This window comes from Betta splendens, chromosome 1, assembly GCF_900634795.4.
Source record: "Betta splendens chromosome 1, fBetSpl5.4, whole genome shotgun sequence".
Taxonomy (NCBI): domain Eukaryota; kingdom Metazoa; phylum Chordata; class Actinopteri; order Anabantiformes; family Osphronemidae; genus Betta; species Betta splendens.
Window position 1 is genome coordinate 13,133,710 of NC_040881.3, and position 13,525 is coordinate 13,147,234.

At 47.9% G+C, this 13,525-nt stretch overlaps 2 protein-coding genes across 2 annotated transcripts; one reads left to right on the plus strand and one right to left on the minus strand.

The window, feature by feature from the left end:
• Window positions 1-6,670: 6,670 nt before the first annotated feature.
• Window positions 6,671-9,146, minus strand: tppp2 (tubulin polymerization-promoting protein family member 2). The gene is made up of 4 exons (XM_029152806.3): window positions 8,998-9,146; window positions 8,058-8,249; window positions 7,826-7,979; window positions 6,671-7,452 (listed from the first exon to the last, which is right to left on the minus strand). The coding sequence occupies exons 2-4, from the start codon at window positions 8,246-8,248 to the stop codon at window positions 7,261-7,263; spliced, it is 537 nt and encodes a 178-aa protein (XP_029008639.1). The 5' UTR covers window position 8,249; window positions 8,998-9,146; the 3' UTR covers window positions 6,671-7,260.
• A 61-nt stretch (window positions 9,147-9,207) lies between these two features.
• ftr84 (finTRIM family, member 84) lies at window positions 9,208-12,996 on the plus strand. The gene is made up of 7 exons (XM_029152777.3): window positions 9,208-10,970; window positions 11,056-11,151; window positions 11,245-11,478; window positions 11,671-11,827; window positions 11,898-11,954; window positions 12,058-12,111; window positions 12,234-12,996. Exons 1-7 carry the CDS (start codon window positions 10,305-10,307, stop codon window positions 12,770-12,772), a joined length of 1,803 nt encoding a protein of 600 aa, XP_029008610.1. The 5' UTR covers window positions 9,208-10,304; the 3' UTR covers window positions 12,773-12,996.
• Window positions 12,997-13,525: the final 529 nt, after the last annotated feature.

Below are 13,525 nucleotides of genomic sequence, written 5' to 3' on the forward strand. Positions count from 1 at the left end.
AGGTAACTCATTTATTGTTTAAAGGTCAAATTCTATGCCTGTATAGCATTAGTTGGTTTGTGATCTGAGAACGTGGTCATATGACGTCATCAGCCCCATGAAAACATCATCACACACCTGACTGGGCATCTTCTTACTACTGGTGCAGCAAAGGCCTCACGAGAAGGGAATTGTCCCTTCAGGTTAATTACTTCATAGTGTTTGTGGTTCTACAGTTTCACAGACAACATAATGATTGTGATTAGATTAATCCTGCGGCACTAATTAGAACTCAGAAGAAACACAATTTAAATGCTGAATTTCTAAACATTATTAAAATGTAATTAAAACTTTTTTTTATCTTTAATCTGATTTCACGCTACATCCATTATTACAGAGGGACAATGACATCACTTGTACTGTATGCATAAACCAATAATCTCTAATAGTCATCCACAGGTTTTAATCCCATATACACATATACAGTGACAGGAAGTATAAGATGCTTAGATACCAAACAGCATTTGTCTCAAGTACCAACAGTTTGTATCGATCCACGTGCTTCTATCCAGAATGCATAAAAATAAACCATTTATTGTTTGTTTGGTTTTGTTTTCACTCATTTTTCCTATTGAAATGGTCGAATTAGGAAATTAGGAAATTTAAATAAATAGAAGCGGGCCTTCCAACATTCAAAGACTGACATCATGGTAGGAAGCATCAGGCTCCAATGGAGAAGGCAACGGCCCCATTATAGAGTATGTTTAGAGGTCTTAGTCCTCACAGTGGCAGTAACACACGGTTACACACACTCTCTTTCTCTTTTCACACATTAAAAAGGTGTTGGAGGTGATTGCTGTGACGCCACACACACCATATTGTATATGATCGCAGCCTCTGGATGTTGTCATATCACATCTGATTAAAGTTATTAAAGATTGGGTGCCAGATAAGCCTGTGAACGTGTTGGCCAATAACTCAGCGTTGCTGAATTTCTGGGCATGGGTTCGTGCACTGCAGGCTGCGTATGGCTGAGAGGCCTATTACCTGCAGTACATGCATGCAGACAGTGGCAGTTATCTGGAGGTAAAAGTGTCACCTTATCATCTGCTTCAATCGACCGCAAGCAGAGACGCGATGGATGTAACAGTTCATTTGAGGGTTTTGCCAGAACAGATGATAATCCCCGATCCAAACAGACAGAACCCGCTGCAGCCTGGATTTATAGCCGGCTGGAGTCGCTGTGCTGGGACGCCTCCAGCCGGCTGCAGGCGGCCATTCAATCGGTCAAATTAACATTTTTAATTATGCTCATGTCCTGTGCTGGTTCTGAGCTTGTAGCAGTGAGTGAAGTGACCAATCTGCATTTATATGGGAGGGAAACCAACCGTGTGTGGCTCTATTTGGTCAGTGCTGCCTTGTTCTTAGTCCTCATTTTCATTCCATGATTTCATTTCAAGCAGAATGTCTCTGCTGAGCTGCTTTTTTGATTCTCTTTTCATCTCAGGTAAAACAATAGGAACTTTAATATTTCCATCAAATCAAATGCATTGCACCTTCAGTAGCCATCACCCATGATCATGTTTTAATCTCCAACGTTCCCTGCACCACCTTGTGTTTTGCTCATTACTGCCCCCTTGTGGCCGAATAAAGGACTATCCTCAGGAAATTAAATAACACTCCTTTCAGTGTGTAACACAATGTGGGAGCTCAATATAGCTTGAATGTTGTTAGCTAGTGAGTCTGTTCAAATCTGACTTTGTATCAGACACAGTAGAAAGCAAGACATGTTACCTGCACAAGAACAGTTGCAGCTTAGTAACGATCACACCAATATGGATGAAACTACCTGTAGGATACTAGCAATGTGCACATCACAGTACAAGTACTGCATGTGTGTACAGTAGGTTAGCAGGTTTGCTGCTCCTGTTAGATCAGCTCAGGGTGAGCAGGACACGGTCCCCTGGTGCCTCCTCCACCAGGACAGAGAGCAGGTGCAGCCCTGCAGCCCATAATCCAAAACATGAATACAAACATAGCACACGCCAAGTGTGGAGCTGCAGGAGGGACGCTGTTTAATGTGTTCCATTAAAACGTGTCTTTAAAGCAGCGCCCAGAGATTCAGCAGCGCCGCGCTTCAATTTCAATAACACACTGTACTTCATGTACCTCATTCTGTTGGTTGTCTTAAGTGGAGGATATGAAATGTTTGCAGCATCACAGACAATAAGATACAGAATAGAAGCAAATGCATTCGTCTGCCTACCGTGACAGCGCTGGTGGAAGAACCTACTTTAATGACCTTTCTCATCACAGTCTCTGAGCAGGGCGACGGCACACGCATGCCAAGCAACGGCCCTGATTGGAAATCAAAGCCAATATTCCCCGAGGGACCGGCACAGTCCGGCGGAGAGGTTGTGGAATAAACTCAACACAAATCCAAAATAAATCCCCTGGACTGTTTAAATGAAACTGCAAATCCCAGTAGAAGACTGTCGGGAAGGCGCGCTGACGGGGGGACTCTCTTCAAATTAAAAGCAAATCAATACGGCGAGATAAAAAAAGGAAGTAGAATTACTTTCTCCTGATGTCCCAGCTGCACCAGCACTGCTCAAATCACACCAAACACATTATGAATATGTTTATGGTCCAGTCCACAGGAAGCGTCAGTGAAGGCTGCAACAACGCACCATGTCTCAAATCAGCTCAGTCACTGCTGACCATTCTAGATCTTAATAGGATACTGATGTGGACCTACTTCCTGCTGGTTGTAGCCACAGCTGCAATAAGAGCTCGTACCATGAAGTGCAGACACGCTCCTGCAGACCTGAGGTCAGTTTCATATTCTCAATGTTTAAATGCAAGACCTTGAGTGTTTATGCCTGTTTATTTACTGAGCTATAGACAGACAGCGCAGACGGCGGGTGCAGACGGCGGCGCAGACGGCGGCGCAGACGGCGGGTGCAGACGGCGGCGCAGACGGCGGGTGCAGACGGCGGCGCAGACGGCGGCGCAGACGGCGGGTGCAAACGGCGGCGCAGACGGCGGGTGCAGACGGCGGCGCAGACGGTGGGTGCAGACGGCGGCGCAGACGGCGGCGCAGACGGTGGGTGCAGACGGCAGGCATTGAGCAGCAGCCCCACACATCGATTGGTGATTTAGCTGCGGTGGCGGCCTGTCATTTTTATGCCTGCTACAGTTATTCATCCTCTGTGACCTCTGACCTCCCGCTGTCTGCTGGCACCACCTCTGACCCAAAGACAACCCACACCCCCCGCCTCCCGCCTCCACCCCTCCCCTCTCCTAGTGTCTAACGCTCAGCCTGCTGGGTCTGCTTTTCTTAGACATACCACCGTCCTCTGGGCTCTTTGCAGTTCTTCCTGCCTCCATCGTCACGTCCCCAGACAGTCCCTGAAAAATTCACCAGTGTGGTCTGGTACAAAAAATCAAGATGTCTACAGGAATCTAAACATCTTGCATGCACCACAACACATTTTCTTCATAGTGGAGCTGGTCTAATGTATCTATAAAGTGAATCGCATTGACTTGTCACCACCCACGCTCCTCTCCTCACTGCAGCCGCTCTCTCTCTCTCTCTCTCTCTCTCTCTCTCTCTCTCTCTCTCTCTCTCTCTCTCCCTCTCTCTCTCTCTCTCTCTCTCTCTCTTCTGCTTTTCCCTCTGCGTTCTTGCTGATTCCTTATGAGCAGAACCCACTAAAATACATTCATTTGCTGGTTCCCGACCACTTCGTCTCCTTCGCCGTCTTCATTGTGTGAAGCTAAACTTATTTCCTAATTTCTCGGCCCTTCCCTGCATCCACAACCTGGGCTCTCAGTCTGCTTGCCGCTGAGACCTGATGCCATACATACTGTAAAGCCTTCTGCAGCCGTGATGATGATGAGAGCCTACAGCGCGTTTCCACCACCGCTCGCTGGCTTCGCAGTGCGTGACTGACCGCATGCGGTTCTGACTTTGACCCTGACTCTCTGGGACAGAATCATTTTCTCATCCTCGCTCTTTTCTCCAGGATTTCCACACCTCCTACCTCTGCCCCCTCTCACCGTCCACACCGGCCTCCGTTCCTCCACTCAGCCCCACTCCTGCTCATTTCCCTCCTTCGTTCCTGATCGTCCCTCTATGCGCTACCTCCCCCATGTCATCTTACTCCATCTCTGCTTTGCAGCTCTCGTGGGGCCCTTCATTCCTCTCCTCACATCCCATTTCAGCCTACCGTTGCAGCCTACCTCCATCCTGCCCTGTCCTCCCCTCTTCTTCAAGCCCCATGCATTCGTTTTTATCATCTCAGTGCTTTTGTTCTGTTTAATCCTCAGTCGTCTCCTCGTCTTTGTTTGTGTATTCACTCAGAGTCGCCCCTTCCAGAGCTGAGTCAGTTGTAGAGCAGCTACGCCTGGATTCTCTTGCTCCTCATCCAGGCTTGAGAACACACACACACACACACACACACACACACACACACACACACACACACACACACACACACACACACGTTGTTTCCTTGCTGTGAATGCTTGTACAGTGTTCATCCTCCGCTGGGTCCATTCTTATGCTTCCCTCCCCTCTTTACTGTGGTGCTGTTTCTCTCCTGCTCTCTCTCCCAGGTACCGCACGGCTAAAACCAAGTATCTGCTCTGCTGCGCTCCCTCCCTTTTGAAAACCCAACTCCTACCTTAGCCTCCCGCTGTCTGTGCCTTTATCAGCTCTTGGGACATCTTCCTCCCTCCCTCTGTCGTGATCCATTCATTCCTCCTCTGCCTCCTCTGCCGTGCCTTCCAGCTCGGCCATGTTTGAGACGTCTAAATGTCAATGTTTTCCACACACGCACTCACACATAAATATAAGAACATACTCAGAGACTGAGTAAACCACAGCCAAAGAACCATGCAGACCAGTTGATGACAGCATTGCTCTATATGGCATATAGGACAATGCTGCCATCTGCTGGATGAGGCTGAAACACAGGTTTTTCACAAGATTTGCAGAGGTTGGAACTGAAGAGATTTCATTTGTAAAAAATAACTCATAGCTCATTTAGATTGAGCAGCTTCAGTGTCCTGATAGTGTGAACCTTGTATTGCCTTCTATGAGCAGTTGATATCGCTAATAAAAGTTCCTTTAGCCTCTAATGAATAAGCTTAAAGAGCAAAATTATATATTTCCCCTTAAGATAATTTATAGCCAAACCGAACCTTCACAGTGTTGAACCGTACGCTCTCTCAAACCCCAACTCCACCAACTACTGTACAGCATGTTGAATATTTCAGCAGCTGTAACATCCATCATGTCTAAATCTAATATTCATACTCAGCTCACTTTGACCCCTGACGGTGTTATCATTTCAGTGTGTGTGTGTGTGTGTGTGTGTGTGTGTGTGTGTGTGTGTGTGTGTGTGTGTGTGTGTGTGTGTGTGTGTACGCTGACTCAGTGTCAGTGTCCAAGTAATATATATTTATGTATATATGTATATTACATAATTGTAGTCTAATCTCAGAGCCAGCCTTGGGAACGCCAATGGATCTTTGTAACCACAAATTCACTTTTAAGACCCCTGCCAGGACCGGTACAGGCCTCTCACCCAATGACAGCTCCAGTGTCCCTGGGACGCTTCACAGGTAAAGCAGTTAGGATGATGGATGGATGGATGGATGGATCCCTGCCAGAGTAAAAGAGTGACTGCCTATGTTGAATTCAATGTGATACTAACATCCACGGGTGAGAACAACATATAAAGAAAAACCAAGTCCCTGTAATTCTAAAGGCTCGTCTACTGCATAGAGCTGCACAAACTTCAGCAGCCAAATGTCACGGTCACACTCTGCTTCAGAACATTTGTGTGATCACTTCATTATTAGGTCTTTAGCCTTCCTGCAGTTTAGGATCATACTGCACTGTGTGTACATTTTTATCTGCCAATTACTGCACATTAATAAACTGCACGACAAAACATGTGATTAGATTATAAAGCCTGTGATCTCCTTTGAATGATCTTATTGACTCCACAAACACGTTGTAATATATAGTGAGTATTTAGTTTTATTTTAGTTGCATTCTGGGTGAGAACCAAGACAGTTTATAAGCACATACATGTACCATAATACAGCTTATGTGACATAAGCAGTTATTATTGTCCATCCTCATAACTCTGACTAGTGCTGATAATTCTAGTCCATATTTTGTAATGTCCAGGTCCAGCACTGAGATGCTCAAACTGCTCACGTGTGCTTCAGGTTACTGCTGTAATTACTCACAGAGAGGAAATCCCAGTTGCCGGCGAACTGTGGTTTGACAACACTTTTTACAGAGTTGTAGCTGTTTCCCTTAGCCAGGCAGGGTTTTATCCACTTCCTCTGCTGAGCGTGATGACATAATGGGGCCATTTCTGGTGAAAGGTCCAAAGCAGTTTGCTCTGTGGCTCATGGAGCCTGAGAATGAAACTCATTTCCTGTCACACACTAAGAAGCAGGGCAACAAGGAAAACGGAGAGTTGGGTCATATTATTACAAAAAGCACACACATTGGTGTTGATGGTTTTGAATATATACACAATTACGTCTAGATACACAACACTGCGCAATAATGTCTAGAGTTACTTTTATGAGATTAGTTAAACTTTGGTTTTCCAGATGTGAATCCAGATGTTAATCTACTTCACATAAAAACAGCACAATACTGTGTTTTCTGAAATATTATTTATTTAGATTTAACATTCACTTTAATTACAGTTGACAGTTTTTTTTCTGTTATAAGATTCATCCTTTATTCATCAGTGGAATAAATATATAAGAACATGACACAACATTTAGTGAGCATAATGCCATCAATAATAAACTAAACTAGTAACGACCAAGAAATTGGATTAATAGCATGGGTAAAACCTGCTGCTTGTTCTTCGTGTATCTACATAAAGTTCTTGAAAAATAAACTTGAAAGGAGAATAAATCCTATGAAGAGGATAACAGCGGGCGCCGACTGACCATTTAGCGACAGGCACTTGAACATAAATGGATTCGCTCAGCAGATGAGGGGGCGACCGGCCTGTCGTTCCTTGAACTGAGGGGGAAATGATCATGAAGGTGAGATTATAGAAGCGCAGGTCACGGCGGCTGCGTCCACAGTAAGGCACCGTGTTAGGCTCCACACAAAGCGGTTAGTTCCTAGGAAGCGGGGGTCATTCTCTGGTCCCTTTAGAGCAACACAAAGCAGCGTTTCATGCAGCAGCCCGTGGCCTGGCTCTATTTACATCTGTGTCCAGTGTCGGCGCGTTACGCTTGCTTCACTTTGTCATCATAGGTGCCGCTGCCCTTGTACGCGGACACGTAGCCGCTGGTGTCCGGGATCTCCTCCCGCCCGGCCTTCCCCTTGCCCTTGCCCGACTCGTCGAACCTCTCCTTGTGGGACCCGGTGTACTTGCTCGCGTCCGTCAGCCGGTCCACGGCCGCCGCCTTCGCCACTTTCTGAGAACAATGCGTGGTTATGTGTGCAGTTAAACCATGACAGAGACATAAGGACACACAGAAACACGCACCTCCACTGTAATTATGTCCTTTATGTCCTAAAGGTCCAGCTCTTGTGTTTTGCTGCCATCTAGTGGTATAATCAACCATGACACTGTGCTCCCAGATCCTCTGTTGTTTATTCTTTAAACCGTGGCCAAGGGCGACCAGGCCAGAATTAATAAATCAATAATATTCTCAAGTACAAGCATTTATTTAAAGAGACCCTGTTTCTGTTCCGGTCGCATTGATCAGATGCTGGTATGGATTTCACTGAGCTGGAGGTTGAGGTTATTCTTACCTACTGTACTGTATGTCTGCGGGTTCTACTCACAGTGACTCCGGCGTTGGTGGGCTCCTTCCCGATGATGAGGCCGTAAAGCTGCTGGAGCGACTCCTCTTTGCTCGGGCCCTTGAAGCGCTTGGCGGCCAGCTCCGCCATGGCCTGGGCGAACTGCTCAAAGGTGATGACGCGGGCGGACTTCACCCTGACACGACACAGTTGGGGCTCCCGTGAAACGCGGCATCTGCGGCGCCGCTGGAGCCCAGCGTGAGTGGACGCTTACTTGACTTTGCTGAAGACGATGTCGACGTCTGTGGTGGTGACGTTCTTGCCGTCGATGATGTGGCAGTCCTTGCAGAGCTTGGCGAAGTTCTTCCCGTTCATCTCCTTCCCCGTGGCCTTCGTGTCCCCGTGGACCGCGAACCTGTGGAAGGAGGCCTGCACCTCCGCCAGAGACGCCGAGCCCTCGGCCATGCTGACACACACACGCGGCGCCAGCACAGGATCCTGTGATTGGCTGATTTGCATTCATTGAACTGAATATGACAGCGCTCCGGACTCTATTAGCTGATTGGCTCCCGATTACGTCACCGCCATCCTCAGCCTCCAGCTAAACACGCTCGCATCCATCGCTGCCGCACTAATGTTCCCAAAGCTGCTTAATTCAATCAGCCCGGCATCCGAATGGCTGCTTCGCTGTTCCATTTAGCGCGAATGAAGAGATGTGCCCCCCCCCTCCCCCCTCCGCTCCTCCATCAGCCGACACCGACTCATCCGTCACTTGTTGTACAGCAACTGCTGTTCACTCATCAGTCTAATAGGAATAAGCATGTGATGAACGGTGATGGGAAATATTGAGATACTATAAAATATATAGATTGTATGAATACACTTCTCTTCATGGATGATGCTGCAGCTTAGAATAAACTTTATGTCCTAGAGGGTGTTTGGTTAGAGGCTACTACTTAAATCAAACAGCTGGGAACCGTTATAAGGACTAATTTATTAAATGAAACGTTGTACGGCATCATTTTAGGAAAACCTATAGTAGCACTGAAACGTCCTGTCCCTGTGCTCCCCATGAGTTAAAGATCAAATCCCTGCAGACGTGCAGTCACTGCATGACTACAGTCATTCATCCAGTCGTGACGCTCTCTCCGTGTCGTATCGCAGCCAGCGCCGCTGCGCCAAATGGCCACAAATGCCCGTAAAGTAAAGTGTACCTGCTGCTGCAAATGGAGAGACGCTGCGCGGGGAAGTCCTGATTCGTGTACGACCTCTTCGTCTTCCTCCTCCTCTTTCTCCGTGCTCAGCCTTGCCTCCTTCCTGCCACTCCCAGGTTTTCTCCCGACGACGACAGCGATGGAGAGAGGCAGGCAGGCGGAGGGGGAGGGGTGGGGGGGGGGGCGGGGGGAGAGCACCGACTAGCACAGGGGATGACATCATGCGCCTCTGTGGTGTCTATTCATCCTCATTAGCTTAATGCCTCTGCTGCTTCTTTACATTGATCACACATTCACGTCTTCTTTTCATTCATTCACATTCATTGCTTCATTTTCTGTCTCTTGCATATTTAATATCAAGCAGCTTTTATTCTCCCTTTATGTCGTCTTTTTTTTTCCCCTGTCATTGTCACACGAGCCCTCTTGTGTGTGGATGAGGGCAACTCCTCAGACGACAAAGAACAGTTTACCCATTATCCCCCAGATTTACACTGCTCCGAGTGACTGCCGCAGCAGGAATATGGAGATCGTGTTGTGGTTCTTCTTTTCTTGGCGTCCACGGCACTTTCACACGGGTTGTTTTTAGGTGACGCTTCTCCCGTGTGTCCGGATAAGCACAATCAGCTGTTTTGTCACCAGGCACCGTCATGGAGCAGGTGCTCAGTCAAGTGGAAAGCTGCTGGGTCTGAGGGATCAGGTGTCTCTAAACAGAGCAGCCTCCATCGCCCAAACCGCCGACTAAGCTGGACTCTGTTTAGTGAATGCGTTTGTAATGTTTAGTATGAGATGAGCATGTGATGCTGTGCGATGAGAACACGTTGAATCAACAACAAGGCTTTTGCATAAGAGAAATAATTTATAACGGCGTCTGTTGTCAGGCCACAATGAGCATAATAAGTATTTTCATGAACTCCTTCCTTTGTACCAGACATGATGTAACTTTACTGTACATCCTCACCAAGAACAGTTCAGAGGATCCACAGTAACATAAATATATTATGAACAATCAAGTTTGGAGCTGGAATCGTCTTGTTGATCATTCTTCAAAATGTTTCATCTTCTTTCAGGAATATCTGTACATTTATGCTCTTGGTTCGTTCGATTGGCCGTTGTTGATATTATGCATTTTTCCCAGTAAATCCCCGGAATGTGAGACCAGGAGGTCCTGACTAAGACAGGCGCAGTGGGATTACAGTCAACACGGAGCGAGTTTGTGCTGCATGGGCTGATCTGGGAGCCCTCACCCAGACGCTGCGTGGGAGCACATCACCTTCCTGCTTGTAGTGAAAACAAACGGGCCCATTTAAATGGCAGCGCACGACAGAGCTTGTTTTAGTGGGAGTGGAAGTGGGTTCGCAGAGGAACCTGTCGCTGGCCTGGTGCTTTTATCCATCGTCAACATGGCTGAGTCTAGTTTCCCGTCACCAGAAGACCTTTACTGCTCCCTGTGCATGGAGGCCCTCAGGGACCCCGTCACTATTCCCTGTGGTGATGCCTACTGCCTGGAATGCATCAAGGTCTACTGGGACCAGTTTGATCACATGGGTTTGTACAACTGCCCCCAGTGCCGTGCAACCTTTACTCCACGGCCTGCGCTGAGGCGCAGCCTGCCCGACGTGGACCCCGAGCGGCGGCGCCGGCCCGCGGACCTCGCTCCCTTCCCTCACATGCACCGCGAGTCCTTCTGCGACTTCTGCGTGGGCCGTCGCAACAAGGCCGTGAAGTCCTGCCTCGTGTGCCTGGCCTACTACTGCGAGACGCACGTCAAGCCTCACTACGAGTCGACCACGTTCAAGAGGCACAAGCTGGTGGACGAGACGGGCCACCTGGACCGGAAGATCTGCCCCCAGCACGAGAAGGGGCTGGAGCTGTTCTGCCGCTCCGACCAGATGTGCATCTGCGTGCTGTGTACGGTGAGAGAGCACCGCAGCCACAACATCACATCAGCCGAGGAGGAGCGCATCGAGAAGCAGGTACAGGAAGGAGCGCTGCGGTGTAAATATTAGCTTAGCGACGGGCATGTCCTTCATGTGTTATTACTGGATGTTCTGTATTTAGAAAGTGCTGGTGGTCACACAATCTCAAGTCCAGCACATCATCCAGGAGAGGACGAAGGAGCTGCAGGAGCTCAAGCACAACGTGGACGTTCTCAAGGTCCCGTGTGTCACAGCAAAAAGTGCTAAATGTGGTGTTTAGAGCTAAAGGATTCCTTTTGCTAAAATAAAAATAAACGGCTCCACTTTGCAGAGTTCTGCCCAGCGAGCGCAGGCGGAGAGCGACAAGACGTTCCACGAAATGCTGCAGGCGGTGGAGCGCTGGAAGGCTGAAATCCACCAGCTGATCATGGCCAACATGCAGTCGGCCGCGTCCCAGGCCGAGGGCTACGTGGAGCGGCTGGAGCAGGAGGTCCTGGAGCTGCAGCGCCGAGACGCCGAGCTGCGGCAGATCCTGGAAACAGAGGATCACATTCACTTCCTGCAGGTGCGGAATGATGTTATTGACCCAGAAAAATAGGGCTGCGCGTGTGAGACGATGGCCTGGTAACACTGGCCTGGGGGACAGAATGTCCCTGTTTTAAACCAAGACAAGACACTGGAATCACACCAGCGCCGCGGCTCACTGCTCCGCCGTGATTAAGGGTATTAATTCATTAAAGCTTGTGTTGCTGAACAGAACTTTCCGGCCCTGTGTGTTCCGCCTGAGGCCATGGTTCCCAAAGTGCTCATCAACCCCCAGTTTTCCTTTGGGGAGATGAGCAAGACAGCTGCAGAAATGAAGGAGCATCTGGACAACATCTGTAAAAAGGAACTGAGTCAAATCTCCAAGACAGGTTTGTTCGATGAGAGCGTTACGATGTGTAAAAACCAGGATGACAGTGTGACTTTGTGTTATTTCTACAGTTGGTGAAACCCCCATATACATACTTTTGCCAAGGAATGGAGACAAACAGCTCAAAGGCGAGTGTCAACATAAAAGTTCGTCATGTGTAAAATTAAAAAATAAGTGTTAATTTCCTGATGGTGATAAAGAATCGTCGTGTCCTTTTTCTCATCCCAACAGTTCCTTCCACAGTCGATTTCCAGGAGCCAAAAACCAGAACAGATTTTTTGAGATGTAAGTTCAGAATTGCTGTTTCAGTCACCGTGGCATTTAGCGTCATTGTTATCTTTACATGCTTCCGTAGATGCTGTACTGAACTAAAATAAGGTGCTTGTTCTTCGTACGACTCTGCTCAGACTCCTGCCAGCTGTCCTTCGATCCAAACACCGTGTACAAGGAGCTGGTTCTCTCCAATGGAAACCAGAAGGTCGTCCGCAAAAAGACGGTCCAGTTTTACCCGGATCACCCGGATCGCTTCGACGGCTTCTCCCAGGTGCTGTGCAGGCAGCCTCTGCACGGTTTCAGGTTTTACTGGGAGGCCGAGTGGAGCGGCGAGTTCTCCATCGGCGTGGCCTACCGGAGCATCAGCCGCAAGGGCAAGAACGCGCACAGCCTGCTGGGATACAATGATAAGTCCTGGAGCCTCCTGTGCTCAGACTCAGGCTACTCCGCCTGGCACAACCGGGTGGACAGAGACCTTCCGGATGCTCACAGGGCCTCTAGGATTGGCGTGTACCTGGATTACGCGGGCAGCACTGTGGCCTTTTACTCCGTCTCAGACGCCATGGTGCTGATCCACAGGTTCAAAGTTCAGTTCAACGAGCCGTTGTACGCGGGTTTTGGTGTGGGCTCCTCCGTCACTCTCTGTCAGCTGAAGCAGAATGCAACGTCTTAAGTGTTTTTAACACAGCCTATGATCGGCAACAGAACAAAAACCACTGACTGGAGGAGTGACAAACCCATTTGTCTAGGGGCAGGTTCTATTAAATAAGTATAATATATGTATATACTGTATATATAATACATGTAAATGTTTAATTGTAGCAAATTTAATGAGGTAATGTGTAAATAAATAAATACTGTACATTTTTAAATATGTTGTGTTATAGTATTTTATCAAAAACGTGACTCAGTGTAGTATGTTATCAATAAAACACCTAATAAAATACACTGTAACATCAAGTCATGTGGTGTTGGTGTCTCCCTGCAGAGGGACACACAAACACACACTGTGCCTTTTCTCCCACTGGGTGGCGCTGTTTTTCACTGCACGTCACATCACTCGTATGTGTCTTTCGGTAAAGGCGCGCAAGTTGACAAGAAACACGCATTCAAGGAGCCTGTGTGTGAATGTGTATTTACTGGTGTGAGCTCACCTCTTCCAGCGTGAACCCTGCCTTTCGCCCAATGACACCATTTCTACACCTACTAATTGTAAATCCTATTTTAAGAAGCTGCAGTGCACGTGTTAAATCATATGTATTGTTACGGTACCTTGTCCCACTTAGCTCAGTCCTAATTGTAAACTAAGCCTGTGTGTGAATGAGGAGCCAATAACAGGCTGACATTTAAAAGGTTTAATGAACCGTGTACAGCAGATGAAGTGTCTGCTGTTACACAGTGGATGTAACGAATCCTTCAAGTCTAG

Excerpts from the sequence above, each read along its gene's own strand:
- tppp2 (XM_029152806.3), bottom strand. The coding sequence starts at position 8,248 with ATGGCCGAGGGCTCGGCGTCTCTGGCGGAGGTGCAGGCCTCCTTCCAC. Across the intron at positions 7,980-8,057 it reads ATCGTCTTCAGCAAAGTCAA|GGTGAAGTCCGCCCGCGTCA; the intron begins GTAAGCGTCCAC and ends GTGTCGTGTCAG. Across the intron at positions 7,453-7,825 it reads CCACCAACGCCGGAGTCACT|AAAGTGGCGAAGGCGGCGGC; the intron begins GTGAGTAGAACC and ends CATTGTTCTCAG.
- ftr84 (XM_029152777.3), top strand. The coding sequence starts at position 10,305 with ATGGCAGCGCACGACAGAGCTTGTTTTAGTGGGAGTGGAAGTGGGTTC. Across the intron at positions 11,479-11,670 it reads ATCACATTCACTTCCTGCAG|AACTTTCCGGCCCTGTGTGT; the intron begins GTGCGGAATGAT and ends GTTGCTGAACAG. Across the intron at positions 11,955-12,057 it reads TGGAGACAAACAGCTCAAAG|TTCCTTCCACAGTCGATTTC; the intron begins GCGAGTGTCAAC and ends TCATCCCAACAG.